At 43.9% G+C, this 16,392-nt stretch overlaps 1 protein-coding gene across 1 annotated transcript in view; it reads left to right on the top strand.

The window, feature by feature from the left end:
- The window catches only part of LOC111978943 (potassium/sodium hyperpolarization-activated cyclic nucleotide-gated channel 2-like), a 66,336-nt gene that overhangs the window by 41,643 nt on the left and 8,301 nt on the right, over positions 1-16,392 (top strand). The window contains exons 6-8 of the mRNA XM_070448769.1: positions 14,313-14,459; positions 14,535-14,775; positions 15,122-15,286. Of these exons, the coding sequence (XP_070304870.1) occupies positions 14,313-14,459; positions 14,535-14,775; positions 15,122-15,286 (553 nt within the window). The remainder of the gene's footprint in view (positions 1-14,312; positions 14,460-14,534; positions 14,776-15,121; positions 15,287-16,392) is intronic.

Raw genomic sequence — 16,392 nt, forward strand, 5'->3', positions numbered from 1 at the left:
TAGGTAGTAAGGTCATGGCAATAGAAACTATCTCCATTTGAAAAAAATATAATTTTCTATATCAATCTTATTAGTGGTTATGAATTGACCATGTTAAATTTGACTGCACTATTTTATTTGTTCCAAGTTAGCCTATATATACACTGCTCAAAAAAATAAAGGGAACACTAAAATAACACATCCTAGATCTGAATGAATGAAATATTCTTATTAAATACTTTTTTCTTTACATAGTTGAATGTGCTCACACAAAAATGATCAATGGAAATCAAATGTATCAACCCATGGAGGTCTGGATTTGGAGTCACACTCAAAATTAAAGTGGAAAACCACACTACAGGCTGATCCAACTTTGATGTAATGTCCTTAAAACAAGTCAAAATGAGGCTCAGTAGTGTGTGTGGCCTCCACGTGCCTGTATGACCTCCCTACAACGCCTGGGCATGCTCCTGATGAGGTGGCAGATGTCTCCAGGGATCTCCTCCCAGACCTGGAGTAAAGCATCCGTCAACTCCTGGACAGTCTGTGGTGCATCGTGGCGTTTTTGGATGGAGCGAGACATGATGTCCCAGATGTGCTCAATTGGATTCAGGTCTGGGGAACGGGCGGGCCAGTCCATAGCATCAATGCCTTCCTCTTGCAGGAACTGCTGACACACTCCACCACATGAGGTCAAGCATTGTCTTGCATTAGGAGAACCCAGGGCCAACCGCACCAGCATATGGTCTCACAAGGGGTCTGAGGATCTCATCTCGGTACCTAACGGCAGCTCAGGCTACCTCTGGCGAGCACATGGAGGGCTGTGCGGCCCCCAAAGAAATGCCACCCCACACCATGACTGACCCACCGCCAAACCGGTCATGCTGAGGATGATGCAGGCAGCAGAACATCAGCCAGGAAGCATAGGAACTGAGAAGTGGTCTGTGGTCACCACCTGCAGAACCACTCCTTATTGGGGGTGTCTTTGTTAATTGCTATAATTTCCACCTGTTGTCTATTCCATTTGCACAACAGCATGTGAAGTTTATTGTCAATTAGTGTTGCTTCCTAAGTGGACAGTTTGATTTCACAGAAGTGTGATTGACTTGGAGTTACATTGTGTTGTTTAAGTGTTCCCTTTATTTTTTGAGCAGTGTATTAGATTGTTCCGTATATCGACACTGTACATCAAGCAAGGTTTCTTTAAGTTGTTTGTTCTCCTTTGCACCACCTCCACCTTGCTATGAATAGAGTCTACAGTACCTTTCAGCGCCATGTTCTCTTTCCTTAGATCATCAATCTGATGTTGGCTGAATTCTAGACTAGCACATAATGCATTGATGTCCTCTCGTAATATATCCAAGATATCAAGTTTGGCAAGCCTTTCATTGATGGATTTTAACAAGTCAACATACTTATCAGTAAACCTCTCCCCACTCGCCACACACGCCCTCTTACTAGGGATGGTTTGGTTCCATCGTTGATACCTATTGGCCAACCTGGTTTTTGTTTGTTTTGTTGGTTGGGATGGTTTTCCTTAACAATGCTTGAATCCTCCGAAACCAGCGACATGTTTCTTTGAGTTTGTAAGATCTCTCGTCAATGAATCGATCAAGCTCTTCAATGGATTCTGAATCATCCAACGTGTTTACAGGCAGAGTTAAACACACAACCAAACTGTTCAGCCGCAGCTGAAAACGCTGGTTGAAAGTCTCAGAGTCAGTTTTCCATATGACAGGTCTCCAACAAATGTTTTCTTGCTGGTTCCTTATCAATCAAGTTATTTTATATAGCCCTTCGTACATCAGCTAATATCTCGAAGTGCTGTACAGAAACCCAGCCTAAAACCCAAACAGCAAGCAATGCAGGTGTAGAAGCACGTGGCTAGGAAAAACTCCCTAGAAAGTCCAAAACCTAGGAAGAAACCTAGAGAGGAACCAGGCTATGAGGGTGGCCAGTCCTCTTCTGGCTGTGCGGGGGTGGAGATTATAACAGAACATGGCCAAGATGTTCAAAATGTTCATAAATGACAAGCATGGTCAAATAATAATCAGGAATAAATGTCAGTTGGCTTTTCATAGCCGATAATTAAGAGTTGAAAACAGCAGGTCTGGGACAGGTAGGGGTTCCAAACCGCAGGCAGAACAGTTGAAACTGGGACAGCAGCAAGGCCAGGTGGACTGGGGACAGCAAGGAGTCATCATGCCCGGTAGTCCTGACGTATGGTCCTAGGGCTCAGTTCCTCCGAGAGAGAGAAGAAAGAGAGAAGGAGGAGAATTAGAGAGAGCCAAGATGTTCAAAATGTTCATAAATGACAAGCATGGTCAAATAATAATCAGGAATAAATGTCAGTTGGCTTTTCATAGCCGATCATTAAGAGTTGAAAACAGCAGGTCTGGGACAGGTAGGGGTTCCATAACTGCAGGCAGAATGTATTTAAAGTAAAAGTAAAAGTATACATCATTTCAAATTCCCTATATTAAGCAAACCAGATGGCACAATTTTCTTGTTTTTTATTTAAGAATAGCCAACACCAACACTCAGACAAACGAAGCATTACAAACGAAGCATTTGTGTTTAGTGAGTCCGCCAGATCAGAGGCAATAGGGATGACCAGGGATGTTCTCTTGATACTTGCATGAATTTGACAATATTCCTGTCCTGCTAAATGTAAAAAGTACTTTTGGGTGTCAGGAGAAATGTAGGGAGTAAAAATAACATTATTTTCTTTAGGAATGTAGTGATGTAAAAGTAAAAAGTTGTCACAAATATCAATAGTAAAGTAAAGTACAGATACCCCAAAAAACAATTTAAGTAGTACTTTAAAGTATTTTACTTAAGTACTTTACACCACTGCACGGGAGGGAAGGCGTACAGAAGCACACCTGGCCACTTGTCGGCCAACGCATCCACACCTAGAGGAGCGTTGTGATCCCGCATTGCACAGAACAAGCTGTACAGATCGACGGCAGCCATGTCGTAATATCCCGACACGTCCACGACGACTTCAGGTATGAAGTCGCCACTCCCCTGGTAGGGGGTTCCCCCGCGACAGTAAATCCTCACTCGAGTTTAGTCTGCCTAGCATGTGTTGCTCTGAGAGACACCATATGTTTGCTGCTCCATAGCAAGATCTTTCTCGTCAGAGAGTGAAGTTGACGGGAGCGCATTCCTCCTTGGCAGCTGATATACGCCACCGTAGATGTATTGTCTAGCCTGACCTGCCCCCCATCCCTGTAGTGACGCATCCATCATCACTACTTTGCTCGTGAAGACTTTCCCAGTAGGGCAGCCCTGTGTCAAGAGGGATCAATCAATCAAATGTATTTATGAAGCTCTTTCTACATTAGCAGATGTCACAAAGTGCTTATACAGAAACCCAGCCTAAAACCCCAAAGAGCAGGCAGATGTAGAAGCATAGTGGCTTGGAAAAAGTCCCTAGAAAGGCAGGAACCTGGGAAGAAACCTAGAGAGGAACCAGGCTTTGAGGGGTGGCCAGTCTTCTTCTGGCTGTGTCGGGTGGAGATTATAAGAGTACATGGCCATTAAGGCCAGATCTTTCTTCAAGATGTTCAAACGTTCATAGATGACCAGCAGGGTCAAATAATAATCACAGTGGTTGTAGAGGGTGCAACAGGTCAGCACCTCAGGAGTAAATGTCAGTTGTGCCGATAGACACTTTGCAAAGAGAAGCACACGCCTGTGCCGGTGGAGAGATGGGTCCAAGCAGAGTGAGGTCACCCAACGCAGGAAATTTCATGAGGAGGAGACAAAGTGGAACTACCACAATCATGGAGGCCATGAGCCCAAGAATACTCAGACACATCTAGTACGTGACTGATGTTCCTGGGCGAAACCCTGAGGGACAGTGGCAAAAAAACGTTGCTCTCTCCACAGTGAGGGCTGCTCGACAGGCTACAGAGTCCAGAGACAATCGGCAAAAGACTTTCTGCTGGATTGGTAAGAGCGAGTTTATGGCACAATTCATCCTGAAGCCCAGAGCGAGCAGGTGCGACAACATCTGGGCTGTGTGCTTCACTACCTGAGCACGAGTGTCTACGCAGATCAACCATAGTTGATGTACATCAAGACTCTTAAGGCTCTCTTTGGCACAAAGGGACAGACCGAATGGTAAGGTGAGATATTCGTAGGCTGTGCCCTTGATGGTGAACCTCAGATATCTCCCATGTGCAGGATAAACTCTGATGTGGAAATAAGCATCCTTAAGGTCTGTGGTGAACCACTCCTGCCCTACCTCTTCGGTCTGGCAGAGTAGCACAAACTCAGCAGAGGGGAGAAATGATTTTTCAGGGGCGTAATCCATCAGGCTGCAGTGCAGGCGGAGGGGATGCCTGAGTAGCTTCTCCCTCCTCTGGGACTTTGTTGTCAACGGAGTCATCCTCGAACAAGGATGAGGCCTGGGAAATACTTTCCATGTACTTCACTCTATGTCTAAGGACACCAGAGTCCAGCTGAGCGCAATGTAGACAACTAGCGGGTGATGATAGCCAGCTAGCCGAGCCATCATGTGAAATACCAAGTGCTGAATTGGTGTGTAAACCAAGCAACTCGAGATAGAACGCACAGTTAGATTATCTTTCACACGAGAATGTAAAAGGGATGGTGCTTCAATGGTGGGGTAATACACTGTGAAGAAACAGCACCGCTCGTGTTAGCCAAACAAACTAAATCTGGGTTTAGCCCAGAGGTTGCTAGCTAAAACACCTGTGATGCTGTTAGCCCACTAGCTAGCTAAGACACTAGAAAGTTCAGCTAGCTACAGTTAAAGTCGGAAGTTTACATACACTTAGGTTGGAGTCATTAAAACTAATTTTTCAACCACTCCACAAATKTCCTGTTAACAAACTATAGTTTTGGCAAGTCGGTTAGGACATCTACTTTGTGCGTGACACAAGTAATTTTTCGAACAATTGTTTACAGATAGATTATTTAATTTATAATTCCAGTGGGTCAGAAGTTTACATACACTAAGTTGACTGTGCCCTTAAACAGCTTGGAAAATTCCAGAAAATTATTTAATGGCTTTAGAAGCTTCTGATAGGCTAATTGACATTATTTGAGTTAATTGGAGGTGAACCTGTGGATGTATTTCAAGGCCTACCTTCAAACTCAATGCCTCTTTGCTTGACATCATGGGAAAATCAAAAGAAATCAGCCAAGACCTCAGAATTGTTTTTTTAGACCTCCTCAAGCCTGGTTCATCCTTGGGAGCAATTTCCAAGCGCCTGAAGGTACCACGTTCATCTGTACAAACAATAGTACGCAAGTATAAACACTATGGGACCACGCAGCCATCATACCGCTCAGGAAGGAGACGCGTTCTGTCTCCTATAGATGAACGTACTTTGGTGCGAAAAGTGCAGAACAACAGCAAAGGACCTTGTGAAGATGCTGGAGGAAACAGGTACAAAAGTATCTATATCCACAGTAAAACGAGTCCTATATCGACATGACCTGAAAGGCCGCTCAGCAAGGAAGAAGCCACTGCTCCAAAACCGCCATAAGAAAGCCAGACTACGGTTTGCAACTGCACATGGGTACAAAGATCGTACTTTTTGGAGAAATGTCATCTGGTCTGATGAAACAAAAATAGAATTGTTTGGCCATAATGACCATCATTATGTTTGGAGGAAAAAGGGGGCGGCTTGCAAGCCGAAGATCACCATCCCAACCGTGAAGCACAGGGGTGGCAGCATCATGTTGTGGGGGTGCTTTGCTGCAGGAGGGACTGGTGCACTTCACAAAATAGATGGTATCATGAGGCAGGAAAATGTGGATATATATATGTGGATATATTGAAGCAACATCTCAGACATCTGTCAGGAATTTAAAGCTTGGTCGCAAATGGGTCTTCCAAATGGACAATGACCCCAAGCGTACTTCCAAAGTTGTGGCAAAATGGCTTAAGGACAACAAAGTCAAGGTATTGGAGTGGCCATCACACAGCCCTGACCTCAGTCCCATAGAAGATTTGTGGGCAGAACTGAAAAAGTGTGTGCGAGCATGGAGCCCTACAAACCTGATTCAATTACACCAGCTAAAGTTAAACAATTTAAAGGCAATGCTACCAAATACTAATTGAGTGTATGTAAACTTCTGACCCACTGGGAATGTGATGAAAGAAATAAAAGCTGAAATAAATAATTCTCTCTACTATTCTGACATTTCACATTCTTAAAATAAAGTGGTGATCCTAACTGACCTAAAACAGGACATTTTTACTCTGATTAAATGTCAGGAATTGTGAAAAACTGAGTTTAAATGTATTTGGCTAAGGTGTATGTAAACTTCCAACTTCAATTGTAACTCAGAACGGTGGAAACCAACGGAGAGCTAGAGACCATGGGTAGAAGTAGCTAATACTACTGGAAAGCAACTATTACCAGGATGCCGCCCTAATTCAACTACAATGTCTGTTGGCCCTGAATTCACTCCATATTCAAGACCAGTAAAATTCATTGAAGCTGTTCTGGCAGCTCGTGGTGCCCCAACGCCCTATTAAGACACTATGTTGGTGTTTCCTTTATTTTGGCAGTTACCTGTTGGTACCAGAAAGTACCTGTAGTTTAGCKTCATATAGTTTCTCTGTAAATCCCAGGTAAATACCTGCAGAGCCCAGCCAGTAAACTGTAGTGTTATTGAGTAGTGTTGCAGTAGTGTTGCCTGGTGTTAGCAGCAGCGATAGCAACACAACGCAGCGTGAGCAGCTCAGCAGCCTGGCTGTCTCCAAGCAGAGTCTCTGTGGCTGGGGAGCTGGGGGAGTGTCGCTGCCTCTCAGCAGCCAATCAGAGTGAGCGGGTGTGTTCGCCCAGGTAGCGCCAAGTCGCCATGGACTGGGGTTGGCAGAGGAGGAAGGGGGATGGGGGGGATAAGGGAGGGGGGCAGATGTGGGAGAGGAGGGGAAGGTAAGGTGGGGGGTAGTGATATGACGTCCCTCTTGCCAGCAGCAGAATTGATGAGATGACAGACCTGTGTGTCCTGCCGCCAATGTTGTCCTGACATTGGCCCCCTCTTCCGTTTCTCTCTCTCTTATACTTGATTGCCTTTCCCTGCCTCTCCCACTGTCTCGCTCTCGCTCTCTCTCTCACACACACACACACACACACACACACACACACACACACACACACACACACACACACACACACACACACACACACACACACACACACACACACACACACACACACACACACACACACACACGCTGTCACTCTCATCCCATTCTGTTAATCTTTCTCTGTGAATCCCTTCTATCTCTCCTTCTCCATCTTCTTCTCCATTTTCCTCTTTTCTGTCTGTCTACTTCTCTCTCTCCTTCCATCTCTTAATATTGCCCTGCTTTTTCTCTCTCTCTCTCCCGCTCTCACTCTCTCTCACTCTCTCACTGGTGGCTGTGTCCTTGAGAGGTGCAGTGCTAACTGGCTGCTACAGGGAGCCAAGTGAGGGGGAGAGGAGGGGAGGAAGAGGAGGGGACCTGTGGGCTATAGAGGGTTCGTAATCTCTTACCTCGTCTACGTAAGCTTTCTATCCCCGCTATGCGATTTCTGGGCATAGTCAGAGATGTCGGAACAATGATAGTCATTCTTTTCTGGGAAGATCCTCCGTTACGGCAATGCTACTTTTCACTTCCTGAATGTAATAACCTAGTTGTAAGTCATAACACTTGCCCCTGCTCTCACGTGATCGATGGTAGTGGCCACTTTTACTGAACCTCCGGACAGCAGACAATGACAGGTTTTTACAACAGACAAAGTATTAAGGAAATCAGACAGAGCAGATGGAAGAGAGGCAGGGTGAATACTAATACAGCGATGGCATATCAGAATGTTGGTGCTTTGAAATTTGAGATTCATTATTTTCTTTCTGCCTCCCAGCGTAAATGTACTTCCATCTCAAAGTTCTTCAGGAAGTACATTTAGACTGGGAGGCAAATTAAAGTCCTCACGGCGATAGAACAGAATGAAATATTTGTAATAGAGTTGTAATAACTCTTTAACTGGTGTGTACTGGTGTCTTTTACTCTCTAATCCTTCTGCATTGCAGTGAGGCCAGATGTCACGTCCTGACCATAGAGAGCCTTTATTTTCTATGGTGGAGTAGGTCAGGGCGTGACTGGGGGGTTAGTCTAGTTTATATTTTCTATGTGGGGTTCTAGGTTGTTTTTTCTATGTTGGGGTTTTGGTATGATTCCCAATTAGAGGCAGCTGGCTATCATTGTCTCTAATTGGGGATCATACTTAAGTAGCATTTTTTCCTTCCACCTGTGGGTTATGGGATATTGTTTATGTTTTGAGTTAGTGKTGTAGTCACRGTTCGTTGTTTGTTTGTGTGTAGTTGCCAGTGAGCACTGCATTTGACTTCTCGTTTTGTTCTGTATTGTTTTGGTGAGTTTCATTTAATTAAGCATGTGGAACTCTACRCACGCTGCGCCTTRGTCCGTTAATTCTACAAGCGACCGCAACACCAGATCAATACAGAAACTCTCTCTCTCTCTCCTTATGATCTGTTGTCAGTTTTTTCCGCAACTCTACTCTGCGTGGGATTATGGTCCCTGAGCTGAGGACGACGTTGTCTTTATTAAAATGTCCAGAGAAGAAACTGCCAGGCCACTGAAGCTGCTCGCTGTCAGGGGAATTTGCTATGCCTCAAACTATTACCGAGTGTGTCGTTTGAACATTCTCCCCCTGCTGACCTGGAAGAGTTGGTGCTGCCTTGACAACAGCTAATGGGGATCCTAATAAAATACTAAATACTGAGTCAGTCTGTCTGTCTCTGTGGGTTCACGCTGTAGCACAGCGATGGCCACTACTAGCCAATCCTGGTCCTGGAGAGATACCGTAGGTGCAGAGTTTTGTTACAGCCCAGCATTGAAACACCTAATCCAATGAATCAGCCAAGAGTCATTGGATTAATCAGGTGTGCTAGTGTAGGATTGGTCACCCGTGCTGTACCATATACCTCTAGACTTAGACTCTGATATTATAGTAGCTTAGTGATAAGCACAGGTCTTCCACAGACCAAGCTGCCTGGCTGAAGCATGTAAGAGGATGGAGTATCTGTGGCTGTTTACATGTCAGCCACAGCAGTGATCTGTCTTCTCGCACACATCCTGTGAGTCACTAACCACCTCCATGACTCAAACTGAGGCTGGTTCTACTGTGGCCAGCAGTAGTTAGTACTGTATGTATATGTTAAAACGGCAGTACATATACTCTCAGACAAAAATATGCTACCGAGAAGCTAAAAGGGCTCTTCGGCTGTCCTCATGGAAGAACCCGTTCTACATGGAACCCAAAAGGGTTCTACCTGGAACGAAATAGAGTTTTACCTGGAACCAAAAAGGGTTATTCCATGGGGACAGACGAAGGACCCTTTAGGAACCTGTATAGCGCTTAGAATAGAAAACCTATATAGCCATTCAATGGAGGAAAATACTTGCACAGACAACCATCCTGTGGTCATTAGGTCTCTCAGTGTGAATCTGTGTTATTTTCTTCTTCTGATTTCTTAAAAATCTAATTATAACACAGCTGTGGTGACTAATGTTTCTGACAACCTAAAGTGTGTTGTTTTACCCACTGCTCAAATCTCCTCTGCCGGGATGGGGCACAGGGAGACAGGCTTTGACTTGGCTGTCACCAGCCTCTCTCTCTGCTAGATATATTATAATGAAGCGATTTAGGCTGGAATGGATTAATTAGTTATACATATGAAAGGCTGTCCGCGCTGAACCAAAATTAGAATTCCTCATGGTGGGGAGCGAGAATCCAGGGTAGAAGAAAGGGTAGAGAGGAGAGAGGGAAGAGGGAAGAGGGAAGAGGGGAGCCTATTGGGCGGGTTTGAGATTAAACAGCTTTAATTAAAGTACATGTACCTGATGTCACTGAAGCAGACATGAGAGTTGAGTTGAGCTTCAAGATGTGTGATGAATGGATTTGACACAACTATTTCCATTGGAAATGGAAGATTGGAAGATGTTTTTTTAATGTTTTACAGTAAGGTATAAACAGTGTCACACAATTTGTACCACATTGTATACCGCTGGGTAGATGTGAAAGTGGTAGAATATCCCCCATCTTGCTGTCAACAAGTCAACAGTGAAAGGAGAATCATTGCACCACCAAGTGCTAAACAGAAATCCATGAAAGACAATGTTGAGACCACATCAAGATGTCCTCTCTCACACTGTTTTGCTGCCACTTACAGTGCATTCGGAAAGTATTCAGACCTCTTGACTTTTTCCACATTTTGTTACGTTACAGCCTTATTATAAAATGGATTGAATTACATTTTTCCCTCATCAATCTATACAATATTCCCCATAATGACAAAGCAAAAACAGGTTTTTAGAAATGTTAGCAAACTTATAAGATATTCAAAACAGAAATACCTTATTTACATACGCATTCAGACCCTTTGCTATGAGACTCAAAATTGAGCTCAGGTGCATCCTGTTTCCATTATTCATCCTTGAGATGTTTCTACAACTTGATTGGAGTCCACCTGTGGGAAATTAAATTGATTGAACATGATTTGGAAAGACACACACCTGTCTATATAAGGTCCCACAGTTGACAGTGCATGTCAGAGCAAAAACCAAGCAATGAGGTTGAAGGAATTATCCGTAGAGATCCTAGACAGGATTGTGTCAAGGCACAGATCTAGGAAAGGGTACCAAAAAATGTCTGCAGCATTGAAGGTCCCCAAGAACACGGTGGCCTACATTATTCTTAAATGGAAGAAGTTTGGAACCACCAAGACTCTTCCTAGAGCTGGCCGCCCGGCCAAACTGAGCATCAGGGGAGAGGGGCCTTGGTCCGGGAGGTGACCAAGAACCCGATGGTCACTCTGACAGAGCTCCAGAGTTCCTCTGTGGCCTTTATGGTAGAGTGGCCAGACGGAAGCCACTCCTCAGTAAAAGGCACATGACAGCCTGCTTGGAGTTTGCCAAAAGGCACCTAAAGGACGCTCAGACCATGAGAAACAAAATTCTCTGGTCTGATGAAACCAAGGTTGAATGTGGGGATGTTTTCGACGGCAGGGACTGGAAGACTAGTAAGGATTGATGAAAAGATGAACGGAGCAAAGTATAACGAGATCCTTGACGGAAAGCTGCTCCAGAGCGCTCAGGACCTCAGACTAGGGCAGATGTTCACCTTCCAACAGTACAACAATCCTAAGCATACAGCCAAGACAACGCAGGAGTGGCTTTGGGACAAGTCTCTGAATGTCCTTGAGTGGCCCAGCCAGATCGCGGACTTGAACCAGATCTAACATCTCTGGGGAGACCTGAAAATAGCTGTGCAGCGACGCTCCCCTTCCAACCTGACAGAACTTGAGAGGATCTGCAGAGAAGAATGGGAGAGACTCCCCAAATACAGATGTGCCAAGCTTGTAGCGTCATACCCAAAAAGACTCAAGGCTGTAATCGCTGCCAAAGGTGCTTCAACAAAGTACTGAGTAAAGGGTCTGAATACTTATGTAAATGGATTATTTCCATTTTCTATTTTTAATACATTTGGTAAAATGTCTAAAAAACAGTTTTTGCTTCGGCATTATGGTGTATTGTGTGTGGATTGATGAGGGAAAAAACTGTTTAATCAATTTTAGAATAAGGCTGTAACGTGACAAAATGTGGAAAAAGTCAAGAGGTCTGAATACTTTACGAATGCACTGTAGATGCCCATCAAAGTGACACACAGACAGTGGATGGCATTTCGACCGTCTTTGGATGTTTGTCAGTCCCCCTCCGGGTGCTGTGACACATAGGCTAACCCTTTGTCTCATTTCTCAATCACATTAGAGAGCTGTCAGGTTGTAAAAATCTGGCACTCGGACATGTTTTTCAAAGGCATGTCTTTAAACCTATTTTAGCCAAACAGATAGTGTTCTGCTGACTCATTCTGCTGTACTTAAAAGAGTCTAAATCCCTGGAGTCTGGTTTGACCTCTGATCTCTATCATCATCCACCAATCAGAGAGGGCAGAGAGGAATGAGGTTTAAAGGCGCTGCATGGTCAATCCAATGTCTGCATTGGTYGTGCAGCATTTACGGTGATATGGCCTCTGCATAAGTCAGGGCATTCATACTTCTTGAGCTTCGCCGAGCACCGCAGAGCTGTTGTGAAGGAAGTGAGTTTGTGATTATACAGGACCTCCCGCCCTCACCTACCGTCAACCAATCATGTCAATGCGGAGCTATACGGWGCCCTCTGCATTGTTACAGCGCACGGCGATGTGGTACTGTGCTCGATTTGGCCTCTGCGTGCCTCTGGAGGCTCTGCAATTGCGTCACACCATCCATACGGCACCTCCGACCACATTTTCGGATCAAGCATAAATTGGCTCTTATGCTCAACTGAGCCAAGGARTAGTAGTATGGGGTGGGTATTTAAGTACCATTAGCCACTTCAAATACTCCTCCAATTGACATTTTAAGCACCATGGGATACCACTATTCAATTGAACGTCATGTTTTCTTGGTAGAATCTGTATTTGGGGTGGTATTACAGAGATCCTGTAAAGAATATGACTACTGGTATGTATGATAGAACGACACTGTTCTAGCTATTCCATTTCTATGGTCTCACCAGTATGGGAACACTGGCTGCGTCTGAAATGGCACCCTATTCCCTTTATAGTGCGCTACATTTGACCAAAGCCCTATGTGTCTCAGGCATCCTCACCAGGAGCAGTTGTTGTTATGGTTAGCCTGTCAGCGTCACCATTAGGTCCTGGGCTGTTTCTCTCAGCAACACCTACGCCACCACACCTTCAGTTCAGCACCCCGTCTGCCTGTCAGAGAGCAGCAGCACGTACGCATCGGAAGTGTCTCACTACGTAACGCCATCATTTAGAGGAGCAAAGCTTCCCTCGCCGATGGGGAGATTTCACTTCTTTATTTTGCATTTTAATTCAACTGCGCTTGTTAGAGTTATATAGCTGTTCAGTTCCTTGATGTGGTAGAAACCAGAGCAGGGTCAAACGGGGTTTGGTAAACCTTTATGGCAGTACCGTTTAGTAATAGATTGATAATAGATCATGAATAAGGCAGTTATTAACGCTCTATAACTTGACCTTAAAAGGAGGTCAGTAAAGTGTTTCTCAGGGTCCTGGCTCCTTTTTCAGATATCAAGGTTGTATTCTATTTTCTCTCATTATACAACTACAGTCACCCCCTAGAACAGAGTTKTTCTGCCTAACAGCCCCCCCMCACACACACCCACACCCATGTCATGTTAACAAAAAGAGTGACTACGTTATGCTTGTCCTCCTGCTAGGGGGGGGTAATAGGACAACTATCTAACAGTCTGATAAAGAGAATATTTCGTTTTCTGTTTGGTTCCTAAATGACAAATTAGATTCTGTTTTTGTAAATCTTTAATGGTTTGAGACAAAAGGGAAGGAAAAAAGTATGTATGTGGGGGTGTGTGTTTTAGTGTGTCAGTGCCGGTTAAGATCCAGGCCYGTGTTGTGTTTGTGAAGGTTTTATGAGTGCTGGGCAGAGTGGCATGTTTGTGAGACAGCTTCTCTGTTTGACGTAGGCTGAATTGCACAGAGCCTGACATAAGAGTGATCTCTCTATCTCTTAGAGCTCTACAGCTTTACAACCCCATCAATTTCTTCCTGACTGACTGCCAGGCTGGCATCCTGAGGAGGGTTGCCAGTTATACATCACCTGATACACTTAATTGATTTAGAGTTGGTCTGCTCTGGTTTCCCGGACACAGATTAAGTCTTAGTATAAAAAGTATATACTTAGTATATACTAGTCCTAGACTAAAAAWGCTTTGCCATGAAGCATGCTTTTTAGTCCAGGACTATGCTTCATCTGTGAAACCGGCGCCCTTAGTTTTCACCGTGGTCGGTCTGGCATCCACTTGAGTAATGGGTAAACTGCTGCAGCAGCAGTTCAACAATCATGTCTGATTGCTTGGTGTTGATTAGCTGAATAAATGGGCTCGTTTTGGTCCTTTGCTCGCTTTCATGTTTCTGTCCACTTTCGGTGGGTTTCAAACATCAGGCAAATATCCCTCAATAGTACACAGGAATATGTCACTTAGCCTTCGATGGTGCCCTGATTGCGTGGCTGAAATGAACAGCTCTTTGTTTGCAACGGGCCGGATAGGCACATTTCTGTCGACCCACCTCTTGTTACTATCTTTCCAGAAAAATTCAAATCCAGTCATTTTAAAATCRAATGGTTGAAGTTGAAGCTCTGTGTTGACTTTGAGGTAGTGTAAGTGACTTCACTACTTTATTCACTCTTTCATTCTCTCTCCTCCTATCCCTCTCTCTTTCTCTCTCCAGTACAAACAAGTGGAGCAGTATATGTCCTTCCACAAGCTGCCGTCTGACTTCCGACAGAAAATCCATGATTATTACGAGCACCGGTACCAGGGGAAGATGTTTGATGAAGAGAGCATCCTGGAAGAGCTGAATGAACCACTCAGAGAGGTAAGTCCCTTAGTCCCTGCCTGGGCATGCACACCATGAACACAAACCTTACTAACAAACTATGTCTATCTTAAGGAAATTGTCAATTTCAACTGCCGTAAACTGGTGGCGTCCATGCCGCTGTTCGCCAACGCAGAGCCCAACTTTGTGACAGCCATGTTGATCATGCTCCGCTTCGAGGTCTTCCAGCCCCGTGATTACATCATCAGAGAGGGTACCATCGGCAAGAAGATGTACTTTATCCAGCACGGAGTCTGTAACGTCATCACTAAGGGAACCCTGGGAATGAAGCTCACTGATGGCTCCTACTTTGGAGGTATGGGCCTGAGCGACAATACACACAGAATGAAATATAATTCAGCAAACAATTCATATTCAGTGCTTCCTGTGTTTTGCCTTACATCTTTGTACTCTATTGCCATGTTCTCAAATTATGAAGTGCTTGGTGTGTTGGGGTATTCCTGTGTCCCTCAGCTCTCAAAACTAGCATAGCCAGTACTTTTTGGAAGTGTAAGACAATCCCAGATGGCTGGTAGTTGAACAGATGCAGTGTGGTTTCTACAGTATATTTGAAACATAATTAAATATAACATTATTGTATTGTATCTCTGCCACACGTTGCTCTATCGCTGTGTCTCCTGACCCTATTTCCCCTTTTCCAGAGATCTGTTTGCTGACACGTGGCCGGCGTACTGCCAGTGTTAGAGCGGAGACATACTGTCGTCTCTACTCCCTGTCTGTGGACAACTTCAATGAGGTTCTGGAGGAGTACCCCATGATGAGACGGGCCTTCGAGACAGTGGCCATCGACCGACTGGACCGCATAGGTACTGAAGAGAGCTCTGGGCCCTGTACCAATCCACCTTGCTTGCGTCCTTCCTCAAAGTAATCACTGGTCTGACATTACTGGATCTATGAAAGCTGTGGAACCGTTGCTTTCGCCATCCATTTGTGTTCGATCAGTGATAACTACAGGAGGAAGGAGGGATGCATTTTAAAGTAGTTAAATAAGACCTTAGTTGTACGGCTTCTCTCGTTTAAAAGAGAGAAGTAAACTACCTTTGTGATAGCAGTTTTCATGCTAGTGGTACCCAGCTGGTTCCACAGATAAAGGTGATTATAGTTTTGTGTTTTTATATTCGTTTTTTTATTTGCATCTGTTTTTTTAATTGTTAGTTTTGTTTGTTTTCAGACCTGGTCTGCTAGTTTTTATTCAGTTTTAGTTATATTAAGTAATATTTTTTATTACTTCATTTCAGTTGAAGTTTTAGTGTTAAGGATAGAAAGCATGCGTTTGAGGCATTGTTTTGTATAGTTTTTTTGTGTTACTTCTTGCCACTGGGGTGCAGTAATACATAAGGTGATGGGTCAGGTTCTAGGTTAGGTTTAAATTATAAAGTCAATTTCATTGTGACTTGAATTTAAAAGGAAGCAAGAAGTGCTACAAAAAATATGGTTGAAGGAAACTCTCCAATGCTTTTTAATAATTATTTTAACTAATAGTACATGTAAGAAGAATCAAGTTGGCTACCTAGAAGATTTTTTCCATGTTAGCTAGTGATAGCTAGTGATTGTTATGCACAAGCCCAATTTTTTAAATAAAAATGTAATAATTGTCATGATGTTTCTTATTTTATATTAGTTCGTTTTGAAGTCAAAGATTTCAAATTCAATTTCAGTTTCAGTATAGTTTTTGTTTTTCAAACGGGTTTGTAAATTATTTCATTACATTTTACTAAATCGTTTTTTCATGATTAGTTTTATTTTTAKTTTCAGTTCTAGTTTACTATAATAACCTTGCCACAGATGCTGCAGTCCCCACTGTTTGCCAGACACGTCAGTGTTCCAAATAATCGAGACCTGGTACAGATTTATTAAGTGGATCCACCTGTTATTTTCACACGCTGGAAGAGGACAAAAACAAGGCTTAAAA

This window comes from Salvelinus sp. IW2-2015, linkage group LG19 (assembly GCF_002910315.2).
Source record: "Salvelinus sp. IW2-2015 linkage group LG19, ASM291031v2, whole genome shotgun sequence".
Taxonomy (NCBI): domain Eukaryota; kingdom Metazoa; phylum Chordata; class Actinopteri; order Salmoniformes; family Salmonidae; genus Salvelinus; species Salvelinus sp. IW2-2015.